The sequence below is a fragment of the Prionailurus bengalensis genome, chromosome A2 (genome assembly GCF_016509475.1).
Source record: "Prionailurus bengalensis isolate Pbe53 chromosome A2, Fcat_Pben_1.1_paternal_pri, whole genome shotgun sequence".
NCBI classification, from domain to species: Eukaryota; Metazoa; Chordata; class Mammalia; order Carnivora; family Felidae; genus Prionailurus; species Prionailurus bengalensis.
This window is the reverse complement of record NC_057348.1, coordinates 145120129-145146699: the sequence shown is the minus strand read 5'-3', so window position 1 is coordinate 145146699 and position 26571 is coordinate 145120129. Positions and strand designations below refer to the sequence as shown.

At 39.5% G+C, this 26571-nt stretch overlaps 1 protein-coding gene across 9 annotated transcripts in view; it reads right to left on the bottom strand.

The window, feature by feature from the left end:
* AHCYL2 (adenosylhomocysteinase like 2) overlaps window positions 1–26571 on the bottom strand; it is a 170149-nt gene that overhangs the window by 20886 nt on the left and 122692 nt on the right. For 4 of the 9 annotated variants that reach the window (XM_043589496.1, XM_043589499.1, XM_043589504.1 and 1 more), the window contains exons 2-9: window positions 25642–25753; window positions 17492–17635; window positions 16761–16861; window positions 9338–9440; window positions 7791–7885; window positions 4899–5005; window positions 3224–3340; window positions 10–73 (exon numbers count right to left, since the gene is read on the bottom strand). In XM_043589496.1, coding sequence (XP_043445431.1) covers window positions 10–73; window positions 3224–3340; window positions 4899–5005; window positions 7791–7885; window positions 9338–9440; window positions 16761–16861; window positions 17492–17635; window positions 25642–25753 — 843 coding nt within the window. Of the gene's footprint in view, window positions 1–9; window positions 74–3223; window positions 3341–4898; window positions 5006–7790; window positions 7886–9337; window positions 9441–16760; window positions 16862–17491; window positions 17636–21504; window positions 21604–25641; window positions 25754–26571 lie in introns of those variants that run through there. The other 5 variants (XM_043589497.1, XM_043589502.1, XM_043589505.1 and 2 more) reach the window with 2 other exon arrangements.

Below are 26571 nucleotides of genomic sequence, written 5' to 3'. Positions count from 1 at the left end.
AAGCTTTACCTCTCCATAGCCACAGACAACCACCTGCTTTCCACCAAACATCATGTCTGTTGTCCTTTTAAGTCTGGGGGAAGAAAAACCATTAAATCAGAAGAATCTCTCATTTCTCCTTTGAGATTAGATAGGGCCCCTCTGTTTTCATGTTTGTTTGTTCCATTTTGAAAGAAAGCCTGGTTTCTGTACTATCTAATGATTAAGAAGAAAGGTGGATAAAGCAGGTACTCTCTTACTCCATGCTATCTGATCCCTCTATATGTGAGGTGTTTTTTTTTCTTTTTTCCTCTTGTTTTGGGAGTGGTGCAGCAAGGAGGAAACTATAGATTACAAAGTAACTTTTAAACAAAAAGCAATATACATTTATTATATAATTTTTGGAAATAAAAGATAGAAGAAAATAAAAATAACATTTTTTATTTAGGAGACAAAGTTCTAGCTTAATGGAAACATTATTCTAGCTTATTGAACATAAGAGATAACACTGATAAAAGAGTGCTACATTTAGTAGTATCAGAATGGCCATGGGGCACCTGGGTGGCTCAGTCAGTTGAGCATCCAACTCTTGATTTCGGCTCAGGTCAAGATCCCAGGTTGTGAGATTAAGCCCTTCGTCAGGTTTCACATTGAGCATGGAGCCTGCTTCAGATTCTCTCTCTGCCCCTCCCCCGCCCATTCATTTTCTCTCTCTCTCTCTCTCCCTCTCTCTCTCTCCCTCTCTCAAAATAAATAAATAAACTTAAAAAAAAAAAAAAAAAGAATGGCCAATAGGTCCCTCATTAATTCAACACAGAAGGTAATCAGCAACTAGATGGCGAAGAGCTTTGAACACACCAATACCAACTACATGAGATAGTTTTCTGGGGCTGCTTCTTTCTCAAACATGTTCTACTTCTTTGTCTCTGATTCTCTATGAAGCTAGAATAGTGTCCATATTGGTTTTAGAGCCTCTTGGAACAACTTGTAGGAGCAGTTTCTGGTTTCTCTTTAGATTCAGCTGGTCTCCTTTCTCTAGGAATCCCTCACTAGGCAGAAGAAAGTTTTCAACTAAAACCAGACTATTCTGAGATAGTTTCTACAAATATTTGTGACTCTTTCTATTCACTTATCTGTTTTCCTTTCCGGTAGACAACAGTCCATAAATGCCCTAAAGGCAGAGTAGGAATTCTGTCTTTTTAATGATTTGACAACTCCACTCCGTAGGAACTAGTACAACTCCATGAGCCACAGTAAAACTCAATAAATATAAAATATTATTCAGCCATAAAGAAGAACGCAATCTTACCATTTTCAACAATACCAATGGAGCTAAAGAGTATAGTGCTAAGTGAAATAAGTCAGTCAGGAAAAGACAAATACCATATGATTTCACTTATATGTAGAATTTAAGAAACAAAACAAATGAGCAAAGGAAAAGAGAGAAGCCAAAACCAGACTTTACTTTGTTTTTTTAAAGAAACAGACTCAACTATAGAGAAGAAGCTGATGGCTACCAGAGGAGAGGTGGGTGGGAAGATAGGTGAAATAGGTGATGGGGATTAAGGACTGCACTTATTGCTGAATCACTATATTATACACCTGAAACTAATATAACAGTGTATGTTCATATTAGCTAGTTAATTAAATTTAAAAAACATCAATTAGGTACAGAGGCAATTCTTGTTTAGTGAAGAGAGTAAGTCTGGCTGGGCTACTACCATAGTCAAAAGTCATGGTTTAGAAGAATGGTCCTGGAATGGCTATCACAGCAAAGAAAACCAACAGATCATATTTATGAGCTTCCTTTGCTTTACTCTCAAGCTTTTCTGCCTCTCTTCCCAAAGGAATATCAGGTGCAAAGCTATTCATACAAGCTATTAACACTTCTACGTAGCCAGAACAAGGGACAGTCTATAAACTGATAGATGGATTGATAATTTACTTAAATGTCCAGTCTATGTGATAATACTATTGACTCTATAGAAGTAATAATTACCAAGAAATTGAATTTGCATTGAATATCTCTCCCACCTCTCCCCAAAAAGATCTGAAAGCAAAAAGCTTCCCCTAAGATCAACTGAATCCTAAAACTTAATGTACAGTGTTCTAGAAAGGGCAAGGGAACTAACATTGAACACCAGGTTCATACCTTATCTCCTTTAATCCTCATAATAACTCTATGATGTAGATCTTACTGTCACCATTTTACAGATGAGGGACTAGGCACAGAGAGGTTAAATAACTAGTCCAAGACCTAAATGATAGAGCCAATAATCAAACCAAGCCAGTCCTTCTGGTTCTAATGCCGGTGGTGTTGCCAACTGCCTAGGGTCCTGGACTGGTTAGTAATGTGGCCCATAGGGCCTTTCTTAGCTTTTCCATTAACCTAAACATGATGGAAACCATTTGGCTTGGCAATATTCTAAACCAACTTAATAGTTTTACATAGGGAATTACTGAGTCTTCTGAACAAGGATGAAGGCGTATCTGGACACAAGTGTAGAAACAGAAACTAGGTATTGGAAGAACACAGTACAGTATCTGGAATATATCTAAGTAAATTTTGTCAGATTTGCAGTCCTTATAGATTTGAAAAACTTGAAATGCTTCTGGGATGGACTCTTTGCTCAACACAATTTTTCAGATGGCCAGAGAATTATATGCTAGTTGGGGTTTACATTTTTTTTAAGTTTGTTTATTTTTGAGAGAGAGAGAAAGACAGACCATGAGCAGGGAAGGGGCAGAGAGAGAGGGAGACACAGAATCCGAAGCAGGCTCCAGGCTCTGAGCTGTCAGCACAGAGCCTCAGGCAGGACTTAACTCACGAGCCACGAGATCATGACCTGAGCTAAAGTCAGACACTTAACCGCCTCAGCCACCCAGGTGCCCCATGCTAGTTGGAGTTTAAAAACTGGTAATGTGACCTAAAATAGGAACACTAGGAACCTTTTCCCAAATCATCAAAGATATCCAGCTGTTTAGGACTTTAGTTACTGTCTTGCAGGACTGATAGGGTCACAAACTTTGCACCAATAAATAGAGGCCAGTTTGACTTTTTAAGTACAATAGATGTGCTTGTAATGGGGATAGCAATGGTAGATCTGGGTTATAAAATATCAAGTATTATATGGTGATAGATCCAGAGGTGCTACATGAATCATTTCCAGAAATAACCAAAACCAAAACACTGAGAACCTCAATTCAACAACTCAAGTTCATTCCAAAGATAATAAAACATTACCCATCTAGAATAGATTCACGGCAACAGTAGAGGTTGTCAAATTTCTGTTTGGTGACAGAGTCATTGACATTCATGGCTGGAACACACAGCTTCCCGGCCTTAGATAGCTGGTACAGCCTGAGGATGAGGGACATCAAGAAGAACACAAAACCGTGAGATAATGCAATCTACTGCCAGTCTCGTAACAAATTACAGAAATGTGTTGATTGGGTAGGCATCAGAGCATGAGACACTAGTTTCATTCCATTAGGTGCACATAGAGAAATAAAGACTACCTTTCTAGAGTCTGTACACAGCTTAGAAATAAAGATCTTAGTCACAAGGCATGTGAGGAAAATCTTTGACTCACCTCTAAATTTCAAGTATTAAAATGTAAATTTTTAAATTGCTTATTGGGGCACCTGGGTGGCTCAGTTGATTAAGCGTCTGACTCTTGATTTTGGCTCAGGTCATGGCTCAGGTCATGATCTTCCGGTTCGTGAGATGGAGCCCGGCTTTGGGTTCTGCACTGAGCCTGCTTGGGATTCCCTCTCTCTGCCCCTCCCCTGCTCACGCTTGTACGCGTGCTGTCTCTCAAAATAAGAAAATAAACATTAAAAAAATATATTGCTTACTTTTACTTCCCCCTTTAAGTTATATAAAGAGTAACTTTAAGTACTGTTTAATCCCACTACTCTAATGCAACAATTTTAACTTTCAAATAGTCTCGATTTTATCGTCTCAATACAAATATCTACAGGGGCGCCTGGGTGGCGCAGTCGGTTAAGCGTCCGACTTCAGCCAGGTCACGATCTCGAGGTCCGTGAGTTCGAGCCCCGCGTCGGGCTCTGGGCTGATGGCTCAGAGCCTGGAGCCTGTTTCCGATTCTGTGTCTCCCTCTCTCTCTGCCCCTCCCCCATTCATGCTCTGTCTCTCTCTGTCCCAAAAATAAATAAACGTTGAAAAAAAAAAAAAAGAAAAAAAAATTTAAAAAAACAACAAACAAATATCTACAAATATGTATACCTATATATAAGTTTCATTTTAAGTTGTAGCAACTAAAAATTAGAAACAGGTGTTTATTCAAAATTCATCCCTTTCTAAGAGTCTGAAGGTCTGCTATGTTAAAAAAGATCACAATATATTGAAGCAGAGACTGTCACTTAATCAGAATTCACTTCCCTAAAACTTTCATTTCATACTTTCAGTTCTTGTTGAGTGAATAACAGTAAATGGAAACGGTTTCAATGTTACTCAGAAAATTACTGCTCATTTGAGAAACAGAACCCTAAATCCTTGTTCTCTAAGTCAAAATGTAAGCTCTATGAGGACCCAGGTTTTTGTCTATTTTGCCCACTGCTAGATCCCTAGCACAGTTCCTAGAGAAGTTCCTGGCTCGTTGTACAAGTTAAATCACCATCTATGGAAAAAACGAATTCATCTAAAAAGGACAAGCAGTCATTGCATTACAATGACTAGAAAACATGAGGACCACACTTGTTGCCTTACCTGTCCCCCACTCCCAATTTTAGGTTTGTTATTTGCATTGTTAATTAAAAAAAACAAGTGTTCAGACTCAGATCTCATCACCTCATAGCAGGTTCCAATTTTTAACATAATGTACTCTACAGGTGTGTGATTATCAGAGTATATACCTAGGCTGCATAAAACCAGGTATGCCCATGTCAAATCATACCTGTGGACTCCAGTGACACTCTCCTCCACTATGCCCTTGATTTTTTTGAACATATTAGGATACTTCTTATAAATCCAGTGAGTAAGATCCCCTCCATCATCCAATATCTGCAATAATAAGCATCAACAATATCATTTATTTTGCTGAAGGCTCAGGGTTTCCGGTGTTGCTCTGGGTCTTTTATCCCAATTTCTGCCAATTTACAGATATTTCAAATTTCCCATAGGGTTATGCAAAGTAACTTAAAACCAATATAATGACCAGTCATTACCCTGAGGTAAAAGGCAGCGAAGGGTAAAAGGTCACTGTAATTCTCACAGCCAAATGACCTTCCCACACAATACATCTACTGTATCAAAATACACAGCAACGCAAGGAGGATTTTCTTATGAACTAAGAGCTGAAGTGGTTATCTAGACAACTAGTTCTTTTTTTTTTTTAATTTTTTTTTTAACGTTTGTTTATTTTTGAGACAGGGAGAGACAGCATGAACAGGGGAGGGTCAGAGAGAGACGGAGACACAGAATCTGAAACAGGCTCCAGGTTCTGAGCTGTCAGCACAGAGCCTGATGCGGGGCTCCAACTCACGGACCGCGAGATCATGACCTGAGCCGAAGTCGGATGCTTAACCGACTGAGCCACCCATGCGCCCCGACAACTAGTTCTTAAATGCACTGTAGATATTTAGAAAGCCTGACCTTGATATCGGCATATTTCTACCAGTTACATTCAGGACTTCAATTACAGTCAGTCAAAGCTTAGTTTAAATAAAGCCAGATAATTAGTCTCCCTCCCAGAACAATGGCTTATAAAACTGTATTCGTTAATCCTTCACTTCTCCCAAAGCATAGGCACTATCCTACCCAAGATATCAGGCAGCACGGAAGGGTTTTGCCTAGCGAAACCTCACACTCTTTATAAACCAAATTAAAAATAACTTGGGAACTGTGCAGCATGTAGGTGTGCAAGCATGCCTCTGAACAGCTCATCACCATTTCAGGTTGGGATTAAAGATAAACACAATGCCGTGCCCACTGGAGCTTTAATCGGCAGAGGAAAGTTTTTGAATTATAAATAAGCTAAAGAAAGACCAGCTTAGAAGCTCTTAGGCCCTAGGCTGTGGCACTTCATTCAGCCCTTCACGGAGCTGTCAGAAAGGCTTAGCAGGACTTTCCAAATCGTTATCCCTGTGAAGTCCTCACAGAACTGCGTTGCCCCCTACTGGCATGCACCCATTGTGGAGTCTCATCAAATATCAACTCTACCACAAGGGCCCCCAGTGCCACCCTGGACTCCTGGGTACACAAATTCCCCCACCTCATGTCGAGCACCTAAGCTCTTTTTGTGCTTCTAGGCTTGCTCCCCATCTTGTTTCTCTGACTTAACTAAAGTTTGTTTGAGAGCAGGGATCCAAGGCAAGACTCTCATTAAAATACATTCGCTTCCTTCTAAAAGTTAATGCTCCATTTTCTCCCAGTAGAAACCCTCAGAACAGGGTTTCCGACCCCTACCCACATAAAAGACCAGAGGCATAAAAGCCTGAGCAACTGGAAACTCTGTGTCTTAAGTCCCACTATTCTGGTCCACTTTTCTTTTAACAGAGGGATCTAATACAGGCAGGTGGTTGCTATCCCTCAGATTTATTTAATGAAGGTAGCCCCTAATTCTCACCATGGTATTCTACTGCAGAAAATTCTTGCCACCAGGGAATCTTCCTGAGGTTGGAAAGCAAGTAAAAGTACTAGATCTCGATAGGATCCCTAGAGGAATGGGCTCTATTTGCTGGAGTGACAATGGTTTTTATCCTTGCTTAGTTTCTTCATCAGTTTTTCCAGCAGTTTGTCCTGGCCCTATAGTCTGTAAATGCTCTCTGGTTGCAATCCTGTGTCCTCCCTAAATTCTCCACTCTAAAATTAATGCTTTATTCCCCATAGAAACCCTCTGGCGTATCTCCTTTCGGTCTGTCAATCAAACTCCTTCCAGTCCCAGTTAACTCTGTGGGAATGAGCTGACTCATCTCACAGCTGATTCCTCCCTCCCTTTAAGCAGGCTATTAACCCAGCTTCCTCACACCAGCACACGGTGCAATGTAACCTGGATCCAGAATCCAGAAAGAGGATGCTTCTCTCCTTGTGCACCAAGTGAGGCCCGCTCTGCAATTAGCAAGCAATAGTTGGAGTAGAGCATCAAGGCTTCTTTTTCCAGTTGAGTCCCTAATTTCTCCTCTCTTTCATACACAGAAATGCTTATGAAGTAGGAGTGCCTCATATTTTGTGCAGCTTTTTGCTTCTCAGTGAAATCTAATGTGCTATAAGCCTTCAAGAACCTGATTTTTTCAAAAATGAAACACAAATAACATGAAGCGAAATAACCCCAAGCTTCTCTTTGCCTAGTCGTCTTTCTTCAAGAACAGAATAAAGAGAAGAAATTTGAACTTGGGATCTCTTCAGGTTTACTATAAATTCAGCATGTGACTCTAGAGAAACGCTAAGCACCACAGGAGGTATGTGTGTGTGTGTGTGTGTGTGTGTATGTGTGTGCACATTTGGATTACTGTTGTTGGATGGGAGGTAAGCAGTAGAAGGGGATGGTAACTCATTAACCTTGCTTTTGAAACAGCCACGTGTGAACCCTGAGCAGTATTTTAATGTTGCTGATGAATATAAATGCTTCTAAGATCAGCACCAACAATTATAGCATTTTGAGGGTGAGTTCAATATTCTCGGGGTACCCTAAACATAAGCCCACAGTTGTGCTGGAAGCACAGGTACATCAGATAGAAAAGGAAGCATTTTCCTTCCTTCCTGTTGAGACACCCTCTCCCCTGCCAGGGCCCCCTACTCTGTCCCCACCAGATCCCTCAGGAATTGTGCTAGCAGAAATCTAACTCACCATGTTTGGCTGCCAACCCTCCACATTCACACATCTATCAATGCACCACCAAAAGTCATCTTCTGATTCTCCTTTCCAGGCAAAGACAGGAAATCCTGAGAAAGGGGAACACAGAGAAACTATTAAAGCCTGAAAAAAGGGCTGCCTCTAAATTTTGACAACAAGATGCTGGTTTTCCCCATTTCCAAACTCTCTCATTCTGCTCTACTCCTTGGCTTGACTTTCTTCACTGATTAACATGGTCTTCAGCCCCTTCATCCACTCCTTTGTCTCTGGTGGTCATTTTGCTTTTAATATACAAAAGAGGACAAACAAGAGGGACAAGAGTATGATGGATGCTAAAAATATGACTTAAGGGAAAAAAGAAGAGGCAAGAAGTAAGTACTTCTTGATCCAGTCAAACTGGAAGTCTCACCATTTCCCAACCACACTTCGATCTTTCCAGCATCTAAACTTTAGTCATCCCATCTTCTTCATCAGGAAAACCCTTACACTCTTCTCCGTCTGTTAAAATGTTGTCACAGCCCAGTTAAGTGTCATGTTTCTAACAAAGCCTGATTAACTCAGCTCCAAGGGATCGCTCATGGAATCTGAACTTTTACAAGCCACTTGCTTGTGCACTGAATGTAGATTTCTGCTCTGTTGTGGCATTTACCATATATACCCTTGTACTATCATTACTTGTATATGTGTCTTTTCTTCTCAACCACAGTATAAGATTCTTAGGGCAAAGACATAGTCTCATTTGTCCTTATGTCTCTTAGAGTAGGTCATTAAGTATTTGTTGAAGAGAAAAAAAAGAATGCTTATGTACAAATCATTGGGCTATATATTTAATATCTCTGCACATCTATATACATATTTTGTACCTTAGTAAAAATTGTATAAATGAATGAATATAAATGAAAGAACAAATGAAATACTAAAGTGCTAGCAGGAGAGACATGCATGCATTACAGAGCTTTCCCAGTATTTCTCAAGAGCTCTGAAGCCACAAGCATTTGGTACTCTGATCTGTGCTATGCTGTCACAGAGCGAAGGCAAGAAACTGGCAAAGTCCAAATTTCTCCATTTCTTTCGTCCTTCCTGTGTCAGGAGCCACTGTGATCAAATATTAATCTGCCAGGTCAAGTCCTTTTTACTGCTTCTGAAGCAGAAACACCAAACATTAAATCAGGGCAAACTGCTGAAAAAACCAGCAGGACCACAAAACTATGCCTGAAGCACTTTCTTTTCTAATCCATATTGCTTCAGACAACGAGTACTGTTCACTAGTGTTCTAATATGAGCAAGTCAAGGCAAAGAATTAACTGATAAGGGAATATTAGACATAAGAAGATATTTGCCAACTGTAAAACAACAGAGTTACCTTCATCATATTTAACAAGAGAAGCCCAGGAGAGCAAACTCATCAAGAATAGGCATCCATTTCCCCCAAGACAGCAACTTTAATGTTGAACTTCCTTAAAGGTTTATATTGAACCCATGGAACTTTTCAGAGACTTACTTTAGCCAAAGACACAGAATACAAGCAAAACCAATCTTACCACTTTCTGCTAGAGCAGCAGCCACTTCATTGAGAGTGGAATAGATGTTGCAGGCTGCCCATCGGCACTGTGCCCCCAGCGCACCCAGGGTTTCCATAAGCACCTGTATTAAAGAGAAAGCAGGGGATGAGCAAGGCTGGCCAAACCACTGGTCAGGGAAATTAAGTTTATATATCTGACATTGAGAAAATATATCAGGAATAGCTAAGGCCAGTGATTTTCAAACTGTGCCCTACAGAAATCCTTCCGTGTTTTGAGTAGAGGGCAATGGTTGGGGTAGGCATGGGGGAAGGTTCCAGCTGAGCTCAATGCTCTTCTGCCTATTTAATATATTGGGCCTCCTTATAAGACTTAATTAAACCAAGGATTTTAGAGCCAAAACATTTTTGGAAAACCACAAATTTTACAGTTCTGCTTCTCTGTAAGGAAGCTGCAAGAAAAGCTCCAATCCTAACAACAGCCAAGTAATCTATAAAACCTTAACTTTTCTTGAGCCCATCAAGAGCTGAGGTTATAAAGCAACCAAGTGCACTGAACTCCAAAGTGACAAATCCCTTTAAGGAGACAGGGAACACACTGTTTCACCTCTGACAGAGCATGGGAGGAAGATGTGGGTGCCACACAGGAGGAGAAAAAAAAAAAAAGCTAGAATTCAATGAATAGTAAAGGCTGAGTGTGGGAAAGTATGTCAGTTTGGAATTTCTAATAACCCTAGGCACAAGGAGATTTCACACTCACACGCAAGCTCTTTTCCAGGGGCTTCCACCCAGCGCTCAAAGAAAGACTGGGGGGCAAGGACCTGATCAGCTGTGCTCAAAAACAGGCACTTTGCCACTCTCTTCTCTCATAGGAAGCAAAAGTCTTAAGCTAAAGGAAGAGGAGCAGAAATTACGCCTGCAATCAGGGACCAGACAAAGATCCACTGCTTCTGGGGAAGAGTGGAAGCAAAAACTCCCTGCTCCTTGGAGAGAAGTAAGCCTTCTTGGGCCCAGGACCTTGCACTGACACAAAGTACAGGCATACCTCAGAGAAACTGCAGGTTCCAGACTACCACAATAAAGTGAATATCACAATAAAGCAAGTCAAATGAATGTTTTGGTTTCCCAGTGCATATAAAAGTTATGTTTACACTATACTGTAACCTATTGAGTGTGCGATAGCACACTGTACATACCTTAATTTAAAAAATACTTTGGGGCGCCTCAGTCAGTTGGGTGTCCAACTTCGGCTCAGGTTATGATCTCACAGTTTGTGGGTTCGAGCCCCGCATTGGGCTCTGTGCTGACAGCTCAGAGCCTACAGCCTGCTTCAGATTCTGTCTCCCTCTCTCTCTGCCCCTCCCCAGCTTGCACTCTGTCTCTCTCTGTCTCTCAACAACAAATAAATGTTAAAAAAAAAAGTTTTTTAATGCCATTATCTGTGAAGTGCAATAAAACAAGGTATGACTGGTAAAGATCTGCTACTTCTCCAGGAAAGGCAGGAAAATATCTCTTGCACAAGACCTATCACAGACACAAGGCAAAATTTGGCTGCTATGGAAAGAAGAGGCAGGAACAATGAAAAAGCCCCACCTCACAGAGACCTAAGACTGAGGCTGGACCAGGAGATGCGAGAACCCTACCTGCCCTCACCATGAGCTAAGCTCTAGGAAACAAAGAGCAGCAGCCTAGTGCAGCAGGTAGGGCATGTATCTGAAGAGGGAGATGACACCCCCTTTCCCCCACCCCTGTGGCAAGCATGTGTAGAAGCAACTGAATGCTGAGACTGAAGCCAAAACACTGAGAAGAACCTTCCGTTAACCTCAAATCACAATGTAACAGCTGCCCACTACTGGAGCAATTTGAGGCCTATGGTGCAGAACAATAATTGAAATCCAACCAAGTTCATGACAATAATGGAAACTACCAAATTACCATTCAAGATAAAATTTCAAGACACACTGGCAGGGGTCAATTAAATGGGCATTAAGGAGGGCACTTTTCGGGATGAGCACTGGGTGTCATATGGAAGAGATGAATCACTGGGTTCTACTTCTGAAGCCAAGACTACACTGTATGTTAACTAACCTGAAAATAAATTTAAAAAAAAATTTCAAGACACACAAAAAAGTGGAATCCTCCCCATTGTCAAGAAATACAATATTCAAGAGAACAAGCCTCTAAGATGAACTGTTTAAATTAGTTATAATAAATAAAACTTTAAATTAGCTGTAATTAACATGTTTATATTAAGTGGTCTAGTGAAAAGATGGATGACATCCATGAACAGATAGGAAATTTCAGCAGAGAGATGGAAACAATAAAAATATGTCAAATAGAAATGTCAGAAAACATGTTAATAGGTATTAGAGATTATGGATTCTTTCATCAGGCTCATCGTCAGACTAGGCATATCTGAGGATAGAATCAGTGAACTTGAAGAGAGATCAGTAAAAATCACCAAATTGAAATACAGAAAGAAAAAAGAGTAGGGAATAAAAATCAGAGCGTCCAAGAACAGAGCATCCAAGATCTATGGGCCATTATCAAATGTCTAACATACATGTAACTGGAATAGTATGAGGAGAAGGAGAGAACAGGGCAAAAGAAATATATGAAGAGTTAGTGGGCAATTATTTTCCAAAATACGAAATGAAAGAAGATCCAGGAAAAATGATATTCCAATGGCAAAAAATACAATAGCGTCCAGATCCTTTGAAAGGAACCAGGCCCCTTGGAGAAATGGCTGATTCCGGGGTTAGGGCAGAGAATGTACAAGATGAGCTTAGATAATCTTATACTAGAAGCAAGTAAGTGCTCAAAGAATGAGAAGGATATGCCAAAAGACAAAAAGCCACAGAAGCCAGACTGAAGGGACTCCACCAGGACGTTTGGAACAATTTAACCATCATAATAAATAGTGATAGTAACGGATCATAATGCATTAAATAAAATAGGAAATAATGATTCATACAAATAAAAATAAGTAAATAAATGAATAAACTGAAAGCCTGATGAAGAATGGGATATCTACATAGTTTCATATTACTACCTCACAAAATACTTTTTAATTACAAAGAGGGAAAAATAACTTTTACAGTGGAAAAGTCTAGCAGACACTACCTCAAGCAAAGGATCAAAATGAACATCATCTTGACAAATGATAAATCAATTCTAAATCAATGTGCCACCTGATAAGATTCAATGAAAAAAATGGAACATCATTTCCTACCATAAATGCATATCCCGAATTTAATAATGAGAAAGTATCAGGAAAACTGGAATTGAGCACAATCTATAGAATAATTCATCTACAATTTTCAAAAGGGTCAAGGTCATGAAAGTCAAAGAAAGACTGATGAACTGTTCCAGACTAAAGGAGACTAAAAGGGGATGACGTTTAACGAGATGTGTAACTAGGGACTGGATCTTTGAGTTATAAAATATAATACTGGGACAACTAGTAAAATTCATACAAGGTCTGAGGATTAGATGGTAATATAAATCAATGTTAATTTCCTAATTTTGAATAGTTGTACTGGTCATATGAGAGAATGTCCTTGTATGTAGAAAATATACATTAAAGTATTTGTGGGTCAAGGAGCATCAGGTTGGCAACTTACTCTCAAATGGCTAAGAAAAAAAGTGACCTGTACTCTACTTACAACTTTATAAATCTGTGTTTATTTCAAATTAAAAACTATTTTTAAAAATTCTTTTAAAAATTTATTCTGCCAATTTGATCCTGATTTACTTTTAACTTCAATATATAAGATAGACATAGGATTCTTTTAAAGAAAGTAGTATACCACCTACTGCTTTGATTATTAACTATTTTCACAAGAATAAAGCTTTGATTAAAAAAACTTGTTTTTGGCGCCTGGGTGGCTCAATTGGTTAAGCATCAGACTCTTGGTTTTGGCTCAGATCATGATCTCATGGTTTCTGAGTTTGAGCCCTGCATTAAGCTCTGTGCCAACGGCGTGGAGCTTGCTTGGGAGTCCATCTCCCTCTCTTTCACTGCCCCTTCCCTGCTTGCTCTCTACGTTTCTCTCTCTCAAAAATAAATAAACTTTGGGGAAAAAAATATTTTAAAAAACCTGTTTTAAAATTTCCTGACAGTAGTTAACTCTGAGTACTGGTACTTTTCATGCTGTAAAACTTGTATTTTCTCATATTTCAATGCTAAGTAAAAATTCTAATTATGGTCTAATTAAAAAAAAACAAACTTGGGGCGCCTGGGTGGCTCAGTAGGTTAAGCGTCCGACTTTGGCTGAGGTCAAGATCTCACAGTCAGTGAGTTCCAGCCCCGTGTTGGGCTCTGTGTTGACAGCCCAGAGCCTGGAGCCTGCTTTGGATTCTGTGTGTCCCTCTCTCTCCGCTCCTCCCCAACTTGTGCATGTACGTGTGCTTTCTCTCTCTCTCAAAAATAAATGAACATTAAAAAAAAAATTTTTTTAATAAATAAATTAAATTAAAAAAAAAATCATGCTGGGTGCCTGGGTGGCTCGGTCTGTTGAGTGTCTGACTTCAGCTCAGGTCATGATCTCACAGTCAAGTTTGAGTTCAAGCCCCATGTGTCTGGCTCTTTGTGTCAGGGAGCAGCCTGCTTCAGATCCTCTGTCCCCCTCTCTCTCTGCACCTCGCCTGCTTATGCACTCTCTCTCTCACTCTCTCTTTCTCTCTCTCAAAAATAAATAAATATTAAAAAAAAGAATTCTAAGTAAAGAGTGCTAGCTGTTAGGGCTCAAACAGGAGTGAAGGCAGATAGGAGTGGAAGGAAGACAGAGCTTAGAAGCTGGCTTAACCTGACTTTCAATCATGACTGTTTAGAGAGAGTAGCAAAGGAATCTGGTTATTAGAAGGAACTAGGGAAACATGCCTAAAAAATATAAATAGATCCAAGTCTATTGGAAACATGGATAGGAAACCATTAACTAACTATGATAGTTATTTCTGGAACATGGGATCATAGGAGACTGTCTTTTTACGTTACAGAGTATGGTAATGTTTGAGCATTATAAAATGAACATTAACTCCTTTTGCAATCAGAAAAAGAAAACGGAGATTAAAAACAAAACAAGGTAAAAATTCCTTTGTTATTATTAATTATTTTTATTTTTATTTATTTGTTTTGAGGGAGAGAGTGTGCGAGCAGGGGAGGGGCAGAGAGAGAGGGAGACAGAGAATCCCAAGCAGGCTCCACACTGTCAGTGGAGAGCCCAACTCAGGCTTCGAACTCACAAACATGAGATCATGACCTGAGCCGAAATCAAGAGTCACATGCTTAACTGATGGAGCCACTCAGGCACCCCCGTGTGATTATTTGTTTAAAGGAAAAAGAAAAAAATGTGGGGAGGAAACTGTGAAATAATATTAAAACTGGTAAACTAATTTTAATTACTCCATTCAAGAGAAAGTAGAAGGGAGCCTTGAAAGGTGGTAATGTTTGGTGACCCAGGGGGTAAAAAAGAAACTAGATACAATTTAGCAACATGAGACAGTACAGAAGCACTTACTATTTTAAGCCACCACACTGAAGTCTCATGTCACTGACTAGGGAAGCCCAAAAAAGATTCCAAGACTGTTTCTGCCTTGATTTATTAGTCTGTAGCTCCAAAAAGAGACAGCTTTTCAATTTATTATATTAATTTGGGGTAATCAAGGTATTTTTTTCCTTAGAGAACATGTAATATGGAAAAGCCTCATGGTAAAGATCATAAGAGTAGCTGCCTGGGTCTTAAGGACTCTCTTCTGTTCTTAGTCAGGAATGTGGCCATATAAATAAGTGTTATGCTTCAGGAGACACTCTGTTGAAAGTCGATCTAACCATACAGATGACCTGAGTCTTATAAAGCATATAAATGATTTCAGACCATTTCTCAATACACCAATTTCCTGTAGTGTTTTCATTATGGTTGGCAATTCAATCTCTTACGTCTTTGATGATGGCTCTGAGTCAGTGATTCTCAACAGAGGAGCTCTGGAAAACTGCGGGGGCATTTTTGATTGTCACAATAGTCGGGAGGGGAATGCTACTGGCATTGAGTGATCAGGACCAGAGGTTTTGACATGTTGAAAGTGCAGGACAGTCTCTTACGACAAAAACCATGCCACATTTAGTGCAGTTTTCAAATGTTCCAATGAAAGTTCACAAGGGTGAGAAACCTATTTATAATGATCTAAGTTTAGAAGCTTATTCCACCTTACACATTAACAAAAAATACTCTTGTAGTTTTAATACAAAATAGTAATAGCTTTCCCAGGAATGTAACACTCGTGTAAATTAAGAGCAAACACACACTTGTTATTGTTGCTGTTCAGAGATTTATAAAAAGTTTATAGTTTATTATAATATGATTCAGAAAGTCATATAATTTGGCAATGTCACTCTGATGCCTTAGAATCAGTAACACATTTCTATCTACATTTGTGGCATTCTCGTTCAAATAATGCTATGAGGAAGTACAAATATCTGAGTATTCCACTATACTTGTGCCCAAGCATTTACATACAGAAATACACATTATTTCTTTATAAATTACTTTTCCTCTATTCCTCCTTCATATTTCAGTTAAGATTTTAAATCGATTTTTTTAAAATTATATGTACTGAGGTATGTTATATTTGAATTTCATTTTAAGATAATACAGAGGCATTGCAAAAATATATTTTATAAAGAGGAGACACTGAATCTGATAGGGCTAAGAATCACTAGTCTAAATCAATCATGGTAACCCCAGTCCCCTTGCCAGGACTGGTGGGCCATGGGTATGTGACCCTGTTCTGTTCAATGACACATGATGGAATATCCTGGAAGACTTCTGGGAAAGATTTGCTTGCTTTTGGGGGAGAAGAAGAAATGGTCCTTCCTACTCTTCATGTCAGTCTGTGATGGCTTAAAGAGCTGTAATCAACTTGCTATGAGCCTGAGAATGAAGTAAGCAAGTGAAAAGGGAGCTCTACAGCTAGATGAAACTGGAGCCTTGAGATCCTAAATTTGAAGTCCACCTTACCTCTGAACTCCTCGCTATGTAATAAAATCAGTTCCTTTAGGTATGAGTCAGGTTGAATCAGGTTCTTTTACTTGCAGCTGAAAGCAATCTAAGAGAGCTGCCTTATGGAAATGACATTGGAAGGCAAGACAAGGGGAAGCAGTGTAGCACAGAGAAAGCATAAACTTGGGAGTCAGATGAATTGAAGTTCAAACCTGGATTCTATGATTTTACTTGCTGTATAACCTCAGACAAATTACTTAAACACCCTGAGCCTTACTTTCCTCGTTTGTAAAGTAGAAACAAGAATACCTGCTTTACATGGCCATCACAAGGATTAATGACTTAATACTTGTTAAGCTCTTAACCTACTGCTTGGCATTTTGCAAGCACTCAATAGCTGGTGGCTATTATTAACTATTATTATGTGGAGAAAGAAAAAGGACTCACAGCAGTCTGAGCAGTGATGTGTGTGCAACCCACAATTTTGGCTCCAGCCAAAGGTTTTTCTCCTTGAGCTCTCTTCCTCAAAGCCATCAGTGCAGGCATTTCTGAAAAGGCACAATACATACACAGCACTATTAGAGAGGAGGGAATGAGAGAGAAAGAATAAACAGAAGAACTTATTCTCTTAAAGTAAGATTCTTCCCCCGGTCAGGTTGTTAGATTGGGTTCCTTAAGGAATCAAGACATTGAATCTGATTTTTCTTTTATAAGAGACTTTCAAAGGCAAATGCTCCAGAGTTCTGACTCCCCATCTCCCAGTCTTACTCATCCATTCCTTATAGACCTACCAGAGTACACTCCTTCCCCACAGTGTTCCCTAAGTTCAGATTTCTTTTAAGTATTCTTTAAAACCATTCCTTTTTTTTTTTTTTAAGATTTATTTATTTACTGTGAGAGCGGGGGCAATTGGGGGAGGGTAAGAGAGAAAAAATCCCAAGCAGGCTCTGCACTGTCGGTGCGGAGCCTGACTCAGGGGCTCGAACTCACGAACTGTGAGATTATGACCTGAGTGGAAATCATGAGTCAGACGCTTAACCAACTAAGCCACCCAGGCACCCCTCTTTAAAACCACTCTTAAATTTCACAGGCAACTAGACCCCAGGACATAAAAAGGGATTAACACGGACAAAAAGACACGGGCAGCATGAAAAAGAACAGGTGCTTGCTTTCTTTACCTTGTTCAGCGATTTCAATTTCTCTTCGTCCAAACTCTGCCTGTTTGATGTTCTTGACACAGAAGTCACTGCTTCCCTTAGAGTTCTTTTGCTGCTTGTCCCTGGGAGATGTCTCATCATCAGAGCTATCTGTATATGAAGCCGCTGAAATGACAGATAAAAAGCCCTCAGGGAAACAAATGGCTTCCTCTGAAATTCTACACCGTGGGGTGAACTGAGGCTTCTCTAGTCATCCAGCACCATACAGATGTACACCTAAATGGTAGGCACCTAAATGGCACCATGGAGCTAGGTCCACCACCTCCTATGGAAAGTGCTATCCACAGGTCAGAAAGAGGAAGCTGAGAGAGGTTGCCAAAGACGTTCCCCTTGGATAGCATTAACTACCCAGGGCTAATGATCTTCAGAACATGAGAGGTCCTTGAATATGCAAAACGAGAGAGGTTACACCATGGTAGCAATAGGTTGAAGTTCTTAATGCAAGATCATGGTCATTAACCTATGGGTTTCTGGGATCCTAGCTGCCCTTTTTGTCTGCTGCTTAGATGCCTGATGTAATTTGTGTTTTAGTACAGTAATTGAACAGATAAGACCTAGAAAACAAGGAACCCATGGGAAAGTAATTAAGAACCACACAAAAAGTGTTTGTCTGACATAACAGAGCTTTCTTTTCAGAACTCGCTCTGATGAGGCTGAACTATGCCTGCAGACCCAATTAGATATTGACAATGAAGTATTCAGTGTGCTCTCCCTTCTTGCTGGCCTCAGTGGATCCAGCAGTAGGCATTTCAGGTTCCCAAAGAAGTGGATAAATCCTCTTTTGGTATACTAAAATGCTCTGATGATTAATCCATTTAGCAGTATACGCTAGAGGGTGGAAAGTCTAAGGCTTTTGACTGTGGCTAACAGGCAGCTGCTGCTGCTGCTACTCACATGTTTAGCTGAGGTCTTTTCAGTTTTTAAACAAATCTGTAGTTGCTAATCATTTGCTGGATGATTTAATTTCATTCCATGACTTATGTTTACGTTTCTGAGGATAGTTTCTTCCTAAGTAGCCCTCAAGGTTTCTTGTGGTTGTTGTGGTGGTGTTTGTTTGTTTGTTTGTTTGTTTTAAATGTTTATTTGTTTTTGAGAGAGAGAGAGAGAGAGAGAGAGAGAGAGAGAGAGAGAGAGAGGTGGAGGGGCAGAAAGTGTGGGAGACACAGAATCCGAAGCAGGCTCCAGGCTCTGAGCTGTCAGCACAGAGCTGACACAAAGTATGAGATCATGACCTCAGCCGAAGCCACAGGCTTAACCAACTGAGCCACCCAGGTGCCCCTTGTGTTTTTTTGAGGGGGAGGGGAGGTTGGGGGATATAAAGCTCTATCTATAAAGCATTACATATCTCTCCATGGGATAAGAAGTATGTCCCTCACTTGTAAGGGGAGAAAGCTGCAAATGCTCAGAGCTCCTAAGGTCTATGGTGCTCTGATGTACTTACATCCAGAGAATTATGGCATTTCTGGGATTTCTTAGCAAAGGATCTATACCTGGGAAGGCTGTAAAAGGCAAGTCTGACCTTGCCCAGCTAATCGGGCATGGCACGACAAGATGTTTGGGCAGCAGGGGCCTGAGTGTCTCTCTTGGAACTGGAAAACTGCCCTAGAGCAAAGTCCTAACACGAGGCAACAAGAATGAACATGGGCGCCAAGGGAGGTGAGGGAATTAGTAAATCCCCAAAGAGACTTTGTTCTGGAAAGGAACTAATCAGTACAAAACGTCTGTGGTTCTCCCTCCTCGGGTGAGCAAGAGTTCAAAGTACCTTTGGCAACAGAGCCCAGAAACAGCTTCCTGGGCAGTCATCTGTTTCACTAATCGATACTCAGAAATAGCTTATGTGTTAGAGGCTTAGGGGAGCCAGGCTTCTACCACCTGAGAGAGGAAAGGCAGTGGCCATCCCTAATCTCGATCATAATTTATAGTATAATCCCTTTTGAAGAAAGTGTTGACATTCAGAATATCCTGAAATTTCAAATCCTTTGCCAAAGGCATGACGATTTCTATGTTCCTCAATGGCCATTTAAATATAGTGGTTACGTGTTCTGGGGTCAGACAGACTTTGAAGCCTCAGTCTCTGTTTCTGGGTATATAAAATAAAGGCGTCCCAGAACCTGATTAACAGAATTAATAGAATTAGTTAATAGATTAATAGAATTCATTCATGAATCCAATCATGCACACATTCAGTTGTTCATTCAACAGATTTTTATCATGTTATCTACTATGTCCCAGGCACAGTCTAATTCCTGGGTATATAGAACAAATATGGCTGTCTTCATCTTCATGGAGTTTTCAGTCTAATGGGTGAGTCAGACATGAAATGACTCATTTCAGAATTAATTAGAGTTTTTCTTTTCCTATGGTTGTAATATGTATTATGAAGCAGATTGTTAATTGGAAGACATGACTTGTCAGAGTCAAGTTGTTGAGAAGATTAAATGAGATAATGTAAGTAAAGTGCTAATGCAATGCTTGGTATAAATTAAATACTGAATAAATGATACCCGATATTAGTGTTGGCTTTTGCATACATTTTTAAGTGAATACCAGAAATAACATCTTTAAAGGTTCTTACTCAGCTTCAGGATTTTTAAGTTTTATTTATTCATTTTTGAGAGAGACAGAGAGTGAGCAGGCGAGGGGCAGAGAGAGAGAGAATCCCAAGCAGGCTCTGCACTGTCAGCACAGAGCCCGATGTGGGGCTCAAACTCACAAACCATGAGATCATGACCTGAGCCGAAACCAAGAGTTGGATGCTTAACCGACTAAGCCACCCAGGCGCCCCATCAGCTTCAGGATTTTGAATGGGAAAGGGATGACATACATACAATATTATTTATTGTTCCTTTTCTTTCTACCTCTGTCATCTACTAATCCAACCAAGCAGCAGGTGGCTGGCTGGCAATGATGAAAAAGGTTGAGACAGAGTCCTCACTCTACCCAGAATAGCATTCCTCTCCTTTGCCTCTCTAGCTTCTAAGGATGAGTCAGGGTAAAAAACAAAATAAAACAAAACAAACAACAACAAAAATAAGCACCAAAATTTCCCCTTAGGAGAAGCGCTCCAATTTTTGGCTTGAGTTTGCCTTCTATCTCAAGAAGAAATTATTATGCCACCTCCCTATTCTAAAAAAAAAAAAATCCTCAAATACCGTATTTTATTTTCTTCACAGTAGTCAACTGGTTATAGTTAGCTCAATCATGTTTTTCTTTCAGCCACAATGGATTTGTTTTCAAAGAGTCCTTTATACAGACCTGTTATCAGGTGAGAACCAAAAATATCAGTTGTCTAGATGGTACTAATATGTGAATGCAAAATGGCTGACAGACCCAGATCAAGAGAGTATTACTTCTGCAAACACAGTGGAAAGATTATTCTGAACTAGCATGACATTTGTTTTTTGAATCCATACTTATTTCTGTCACTATATTTAAAGTAGCACATTCACTTTAATATTTGAGACAGTATTAAAGGTTTCTTCCCAGGAAAATTTAGAGAAAGCCAACACACATGTATATACATGCTTGCATAATTTGTAAAGTGTTTGTAATTGTCACACTCTGAAGACCAGAGCTATAATTCAATTAAAAATGAACAACTGATCATCAAGGCAATAATCAACTGAAGCACAGCCTAAGACCTTAGCTCTAGCTTTACCTCTAGTTGGTTGTGACCAATTCTCAATTTATCCAACTGTAAAACAGGGAGCATAACAGATGTTCTCTCTCCCATACTCCCTCTTTCCCCTAACTGCCACCAGAAAAAACCTCATGAATAAATGAGAGTCACAAAAGGGTTCAATTTCTACATAAAAAAGTTATAATAAAGTATAACATAACTTTACCACAGGGTGTTCTCTTGTTTCATGATAACCCAGAATCAAAACATAACTTGGTGAATCACTAATCCATAATCTATCCCATAGAACATGCATACACATATGTTCTATGGCTCAAGCCTGATTAAGCCTTACCTCCTAGCAGCTGTGACATTGTAGGTTATTGCTAGAAGAAGCAGTCAGACTCCCGGATGAATTAGTCCTATTAGACTATTTTAAGTCAGACAATGCCTCTTAGGCCCAATCTATTCATTTGGTAATGGAAATAACAGTAGGGACCTGTGTGTCAATGTGCAGCAGATTTCACTGATGAATAACACTCTAGAAATATGTGAAAAGCTATGTTAGCAACCAAAATACAAACAAATAAACAAAACTTTGTTACTTGGAAAAATCTTAAAATGCTTTATAAGTGTTATAAGAACCAATTATGAACTAAGGGACTTCAGCTTTCCTTTCTTATCTTTAACCAATTAACTCCCTGTAAAGACAGCTTTTTCAGAAATAGATCACTGAGAATGGTTTGATTTTGAAGAAAAGCCTCATCTACTCATCTGTTTTTCTGAGGTTTTGTGCTTAGGGAAAGAGCTTCTAGAAGTCTGTTTCTTATAAACACTTTCAGGAATAACGCAGGAATTTCAGGAATTGAAGTAGCCTTTTTCAACCTGGGTTCCACCAGAATTAAGCCCTAATGCCTTGAAGCATCCATCAAATATATCAATTTACTTCTATCCATCTAGAAGTGTACTAGTTGTGAACCATCCTTTGGATAACTGAGAAAACAGTCTCTCCAGTCCTCTTCTGTGTTCTGTGATTCTGATGAGGAACCTTGGTTGAGAAAGGCTGGTAGAGGCTTCTAAATGAAAGCATGGCAAAACTTGGCACTAGGATCTTTAGGTAGGGAGAGTAGGCCATAGACTACCCAAGCCTCCAGGTAACTTCAGCAAAACAAGCACTCTGGATAGGAAGGTACATTTTTTCTGAAATGTCATAAGTCTTCTGGCTGTTCACATACAGAGTGTGGGTATATCTGACCCATATGGTATATCAGAGGGTATATCAGAGACCTCAACAAGAATATAAAGTATATGTCTGGGGACACCTTTCATCAGTATTTGTTTATCAAACACCTCTTAGGTTAAACATTTCTAAATACTAGGAATAGAGCAGTAGAAGACAAAAATCTCTACTCTTATGGATCTCATATTCAAGGAAGGAGAGAAAGACAATAATAAATTAGTAAAATACATAGTAAATATATTAAGTGCTGTGGAGAAAAATTAAGGAAGAAACTTTGATAGGAAATGTTGGGTGGGGTGTTTGTACAATTTTAAGAATAGCCAGAATAGGCCTCAATGAGAAGGTGACGTTTAGTTAAGAACTGAAGGAGGTAGAACACCCAGCTAGGATATCTTAGAGCACCCCAGGCAAAGGAAATAGCAAGTGCAAAGAACTTAAAGCAGGGAAGTGCCTGGCATATTTCGAAATAACACAATAGTAGTAAGGAGCCACTAATATGGCTGGGGTGAAATGTATAGCTGGAAGAGGAGGGAGGTTTGGGAATCTAGCGATGTGACTAGAAATGTAATGGGAGGGTAGAGGGCTGTGTAGGCCATTGTAAGATCTTTAGCCTTTACTCAGAGTGAGACTGGGAAGCCATTGGAGGGTTTAGAGCAGAGAATTGATATGACCTGACTTACTTATTTCAAGAGAATGAATCTGGCTCTAGTGCTGTGAATAAACTATATTCATAAGCGAGGCAAGATCAGAACTCAGGAGCTCAGTTTTCAAGACATGGGAGGTTTGAGATGCCTATAAAACATCAAGTGAAAGGACTGGGCAGGCAGTTGGATACATGGATCTAGTGTATAGGGGAGAGATTTGAAGTGGAGATAAAATCTGAGAATCAAATGTCAATACATAATATTTAAACCTATGAGACTGCATGAGCTCATGTGGGAGAGTATAAACAGAGAAGTGATCCAGAGACTGATCCTTGGGGCTCTCCAATGTTAATTTCTGTAGTCACTTCAATGATAATGTATGCTGAAAATGGTTCCAAGTTTTTATTGACATGCATTTGCATATCATCCTGTATTTGGAAAGCTGTGAGTCAATTTCATTATTCCTGGTTTTCGTTGATAGATTAGGAGCTTTTTCTGTAGCACCTCATATAATTTCTCATTGCCTCTGTTATGAACATCACAAACTACAAGAGTTTTCCAGGATCACACAAACAAATCACATAGGGATCAAAGCCTAGAAAATTGGTCTCTCCTAACTGCCAGTCCAGGGCTTGCCAATTGTTCATGTAAAAAAACCAAAACCAAAACCAAAACGAGGTAACCGTGTGTCTGAAACAGCTGTAAAAGAAACAAGCATCATCTTAGGTTTCATTTTTAAAGCACCGAGTTTATGGAAATAACACTTCCTATAGATTGTTTCAGATCATACCTGGAATATTAAAGTCATAGGCATATTTTTAAAAGGATACTTCATCTGGAATATATCCAGATGAGGATAGCCACGACAATGGGATGCCCTGAAAATGGTGATTTTTATTTCTATGTAAAATCATTAAATTCCAAGGATTATATAAGAGCTTATCAGAGCTAAATGACTAGATAAAGCAAGAATCACCCTATCATCTAAAATGCTCCCAAAGAAGCCGGATGGCCATTTGTCAGGGATACCATCAAGGTAATTCTAGCATCCAGTGGGAAGCTGAATAATTGATCTTAAGTTCTTTTCTTTTCTTTTTTTTAAATTTTTTAAAAATTTTTATCTATTTTTGAGAGAGAGAGAGCACTCAAGAGTAGGGGAGGGGTTCAGTAGGAAGGCAGGCATTGGTTTTCTCTGCAGGAACACAATTGGAAATGTGGATCTAGTGTATAGGGAGAAGACTGAGCTGGTGTTAAAGTTTAGTACAGTTATTGTTTAGTATCCATCTTTAAACAATATGCACAAACTCACAGTCTAAAATTTTAACTACCATTTTATAATTCACATTTCACAATTATTTTGGTTTCCAGAGTTATATTTAAAAAAATTTTTTTAATGTTTTTAAATTTATTTTTGACAGAGAGACAGAGAGTGAACAGGGGAGGGGCAGAGAGAGACGGAAACACAATCCGAAGCAGGCTCCAGGCTCTGAGCTGTTAGCACAGAGCCCGATGTGGAGCTCGAACTCATGAACTGTGAGATCATGACCTGAGCCAAAGTTGGCTGCCCAACCAACTGAGCCACCTAGGCGCCCTGGTTTCCAGAGTTATATTAACTGGTTCATGAATTTTCAACACTGGCTATTTCAGCAGAATAAGATAGGTACACAATTCGGTATCTTTACACAAAAATCCATAGGGATTTACATCATTCCACTACAGGGGGCAGAAGGGAATAAAAAGAGAAATGTAACAAGTGTAAATAACAATCTACCCAACCTAAAAGTTTCCCAAACAAGCTTTCTTCAACTTTACATAACAAATACTACTTTCCTATTTGTGTGAAGAACAAATAAAATTTCAGGTCCGGATGAAAAATTTTTAAAGAATATTACTATTTACAATGTTTATAATGTGAAGGGATAACTAGGGCAAACATTCAGCTTCCTACTATATTCCAACAGAAGAGCAAAATAAAATAGCTCCTTATTAGATCAGATACACACTAGGCATTGTTGCACAAATGGCCGATGCCTTCGAGGGGTCCTACGTGGTAATAACTCATCTGGCATTAAATGATATTACAGCTCCACAGCCCGTATATCTGAATTAATGCCACTGCAAAGGAAGGAAGGAGTGACAAGCAATATAATGGCATAGCTTAGAAGAGAAGGCAAAGGGCTCACTGGAACTAGGGCTCACTTGAATGTTTTCATTGTTTCTTAGGGCAATTAAGGTTTCTCTCTTAATTTGCAAGTACTGGATGGAGGGATGGGGAACTCCTCTTATTTTCAAAGAACGGAAAAAAACATGTCTTTATACATGCTGTTCAATGAAGGTCATCAATGAGTTACCTAATCCCACCCTCTGAATAGATCAGAATTCAGTTTTGTTATTCACCCTCTTCTGCTATTGTTGGAAGAAGAGACCTCCATTAGGCTCCACCCTGAATCCTCAAGAGGAATCCCAAGATTCCATCCAGAACTTTGGTCTGAATGTTGACTGAGAGTCAAAGTGTTTATTCCAAAGCACAGGTTTGGATGGACAGGAGGGCCCATTGATCATACTTAATTAGCCTCCACGGGTGGGTCCATAGCAGCTCAGTACTCACCTGAGCTGTAGCTGTCAGTAGATGACTGAGAAATGGAACGAGACAGAGAGCGACGTCCAATTTTGGTGGGACGTTTGTTGAATTCTTGTTTCTGGTCAGCAAATTGGATCTGCTAAGAAAAAGAACTCTAGTTATATAAAAGAAAACAACCTTCATTTTGAGATAGCAGTTCAAGGCTCGCATTGCAGGACCTTACCTTCCTTTGCAGTTGATCTGATTGTACCAACCCATTTTTGGAATGTTAAGATTTTTTGGACTGAATGATTTTTCATTCTTTACCTACTATGCTTCTATCAAATTTAAATCTTTGATCAACTCTCTGGCCATATACCTTTAAAATAAAATTGTGACCAAAAAAAAAAAAAAAAAAGAGAGAGAGAATGGAATGTTCTGGTTAAAATAAATTTTTAGCAAGTTGAGGGGCGCCTGGGTGGCGCAGTCGGTTAAGCGTCCGACTTCAGCCAGGTCACGATCTCGCGGCCCGTGAGTTCGAGCCCCGCGTCAGGCTCTGGGCTGATGGCTCAGAGCCTGGAGCCTGTTTCCGATTCTGTGTCTCCCTCTCTCTCTGCCCCTCCCCCGTTCATGCTCTGTCTCTCTCTGTCCCAAAAATAAATAAATGTTGAAAAAATTAAAAAAAAAAAAAAAAAGAAAGTTGAGTCATATTCCTTTCTATAGTTTCACTGAAAATTAAAGCTGGAAAGAATCTTTGAGACTATCTATCCTAATATTCATGTATCTAGATGAGAAAACTGCAAAGTACAGGCAAAGTGACTTCAGATTTTAAGAGTCTCAGGAAATGGGATGGTATAATACAAAAAAAAAAAAAAAAAAAAAAAAAAGGGCTCTCCACTAAGAACTTCTGAAGCTGCATTCAAATCCTGATTATACCAGGCATTAGCTATGTGATGTTGGTCAAGGTGTTTTGTGATA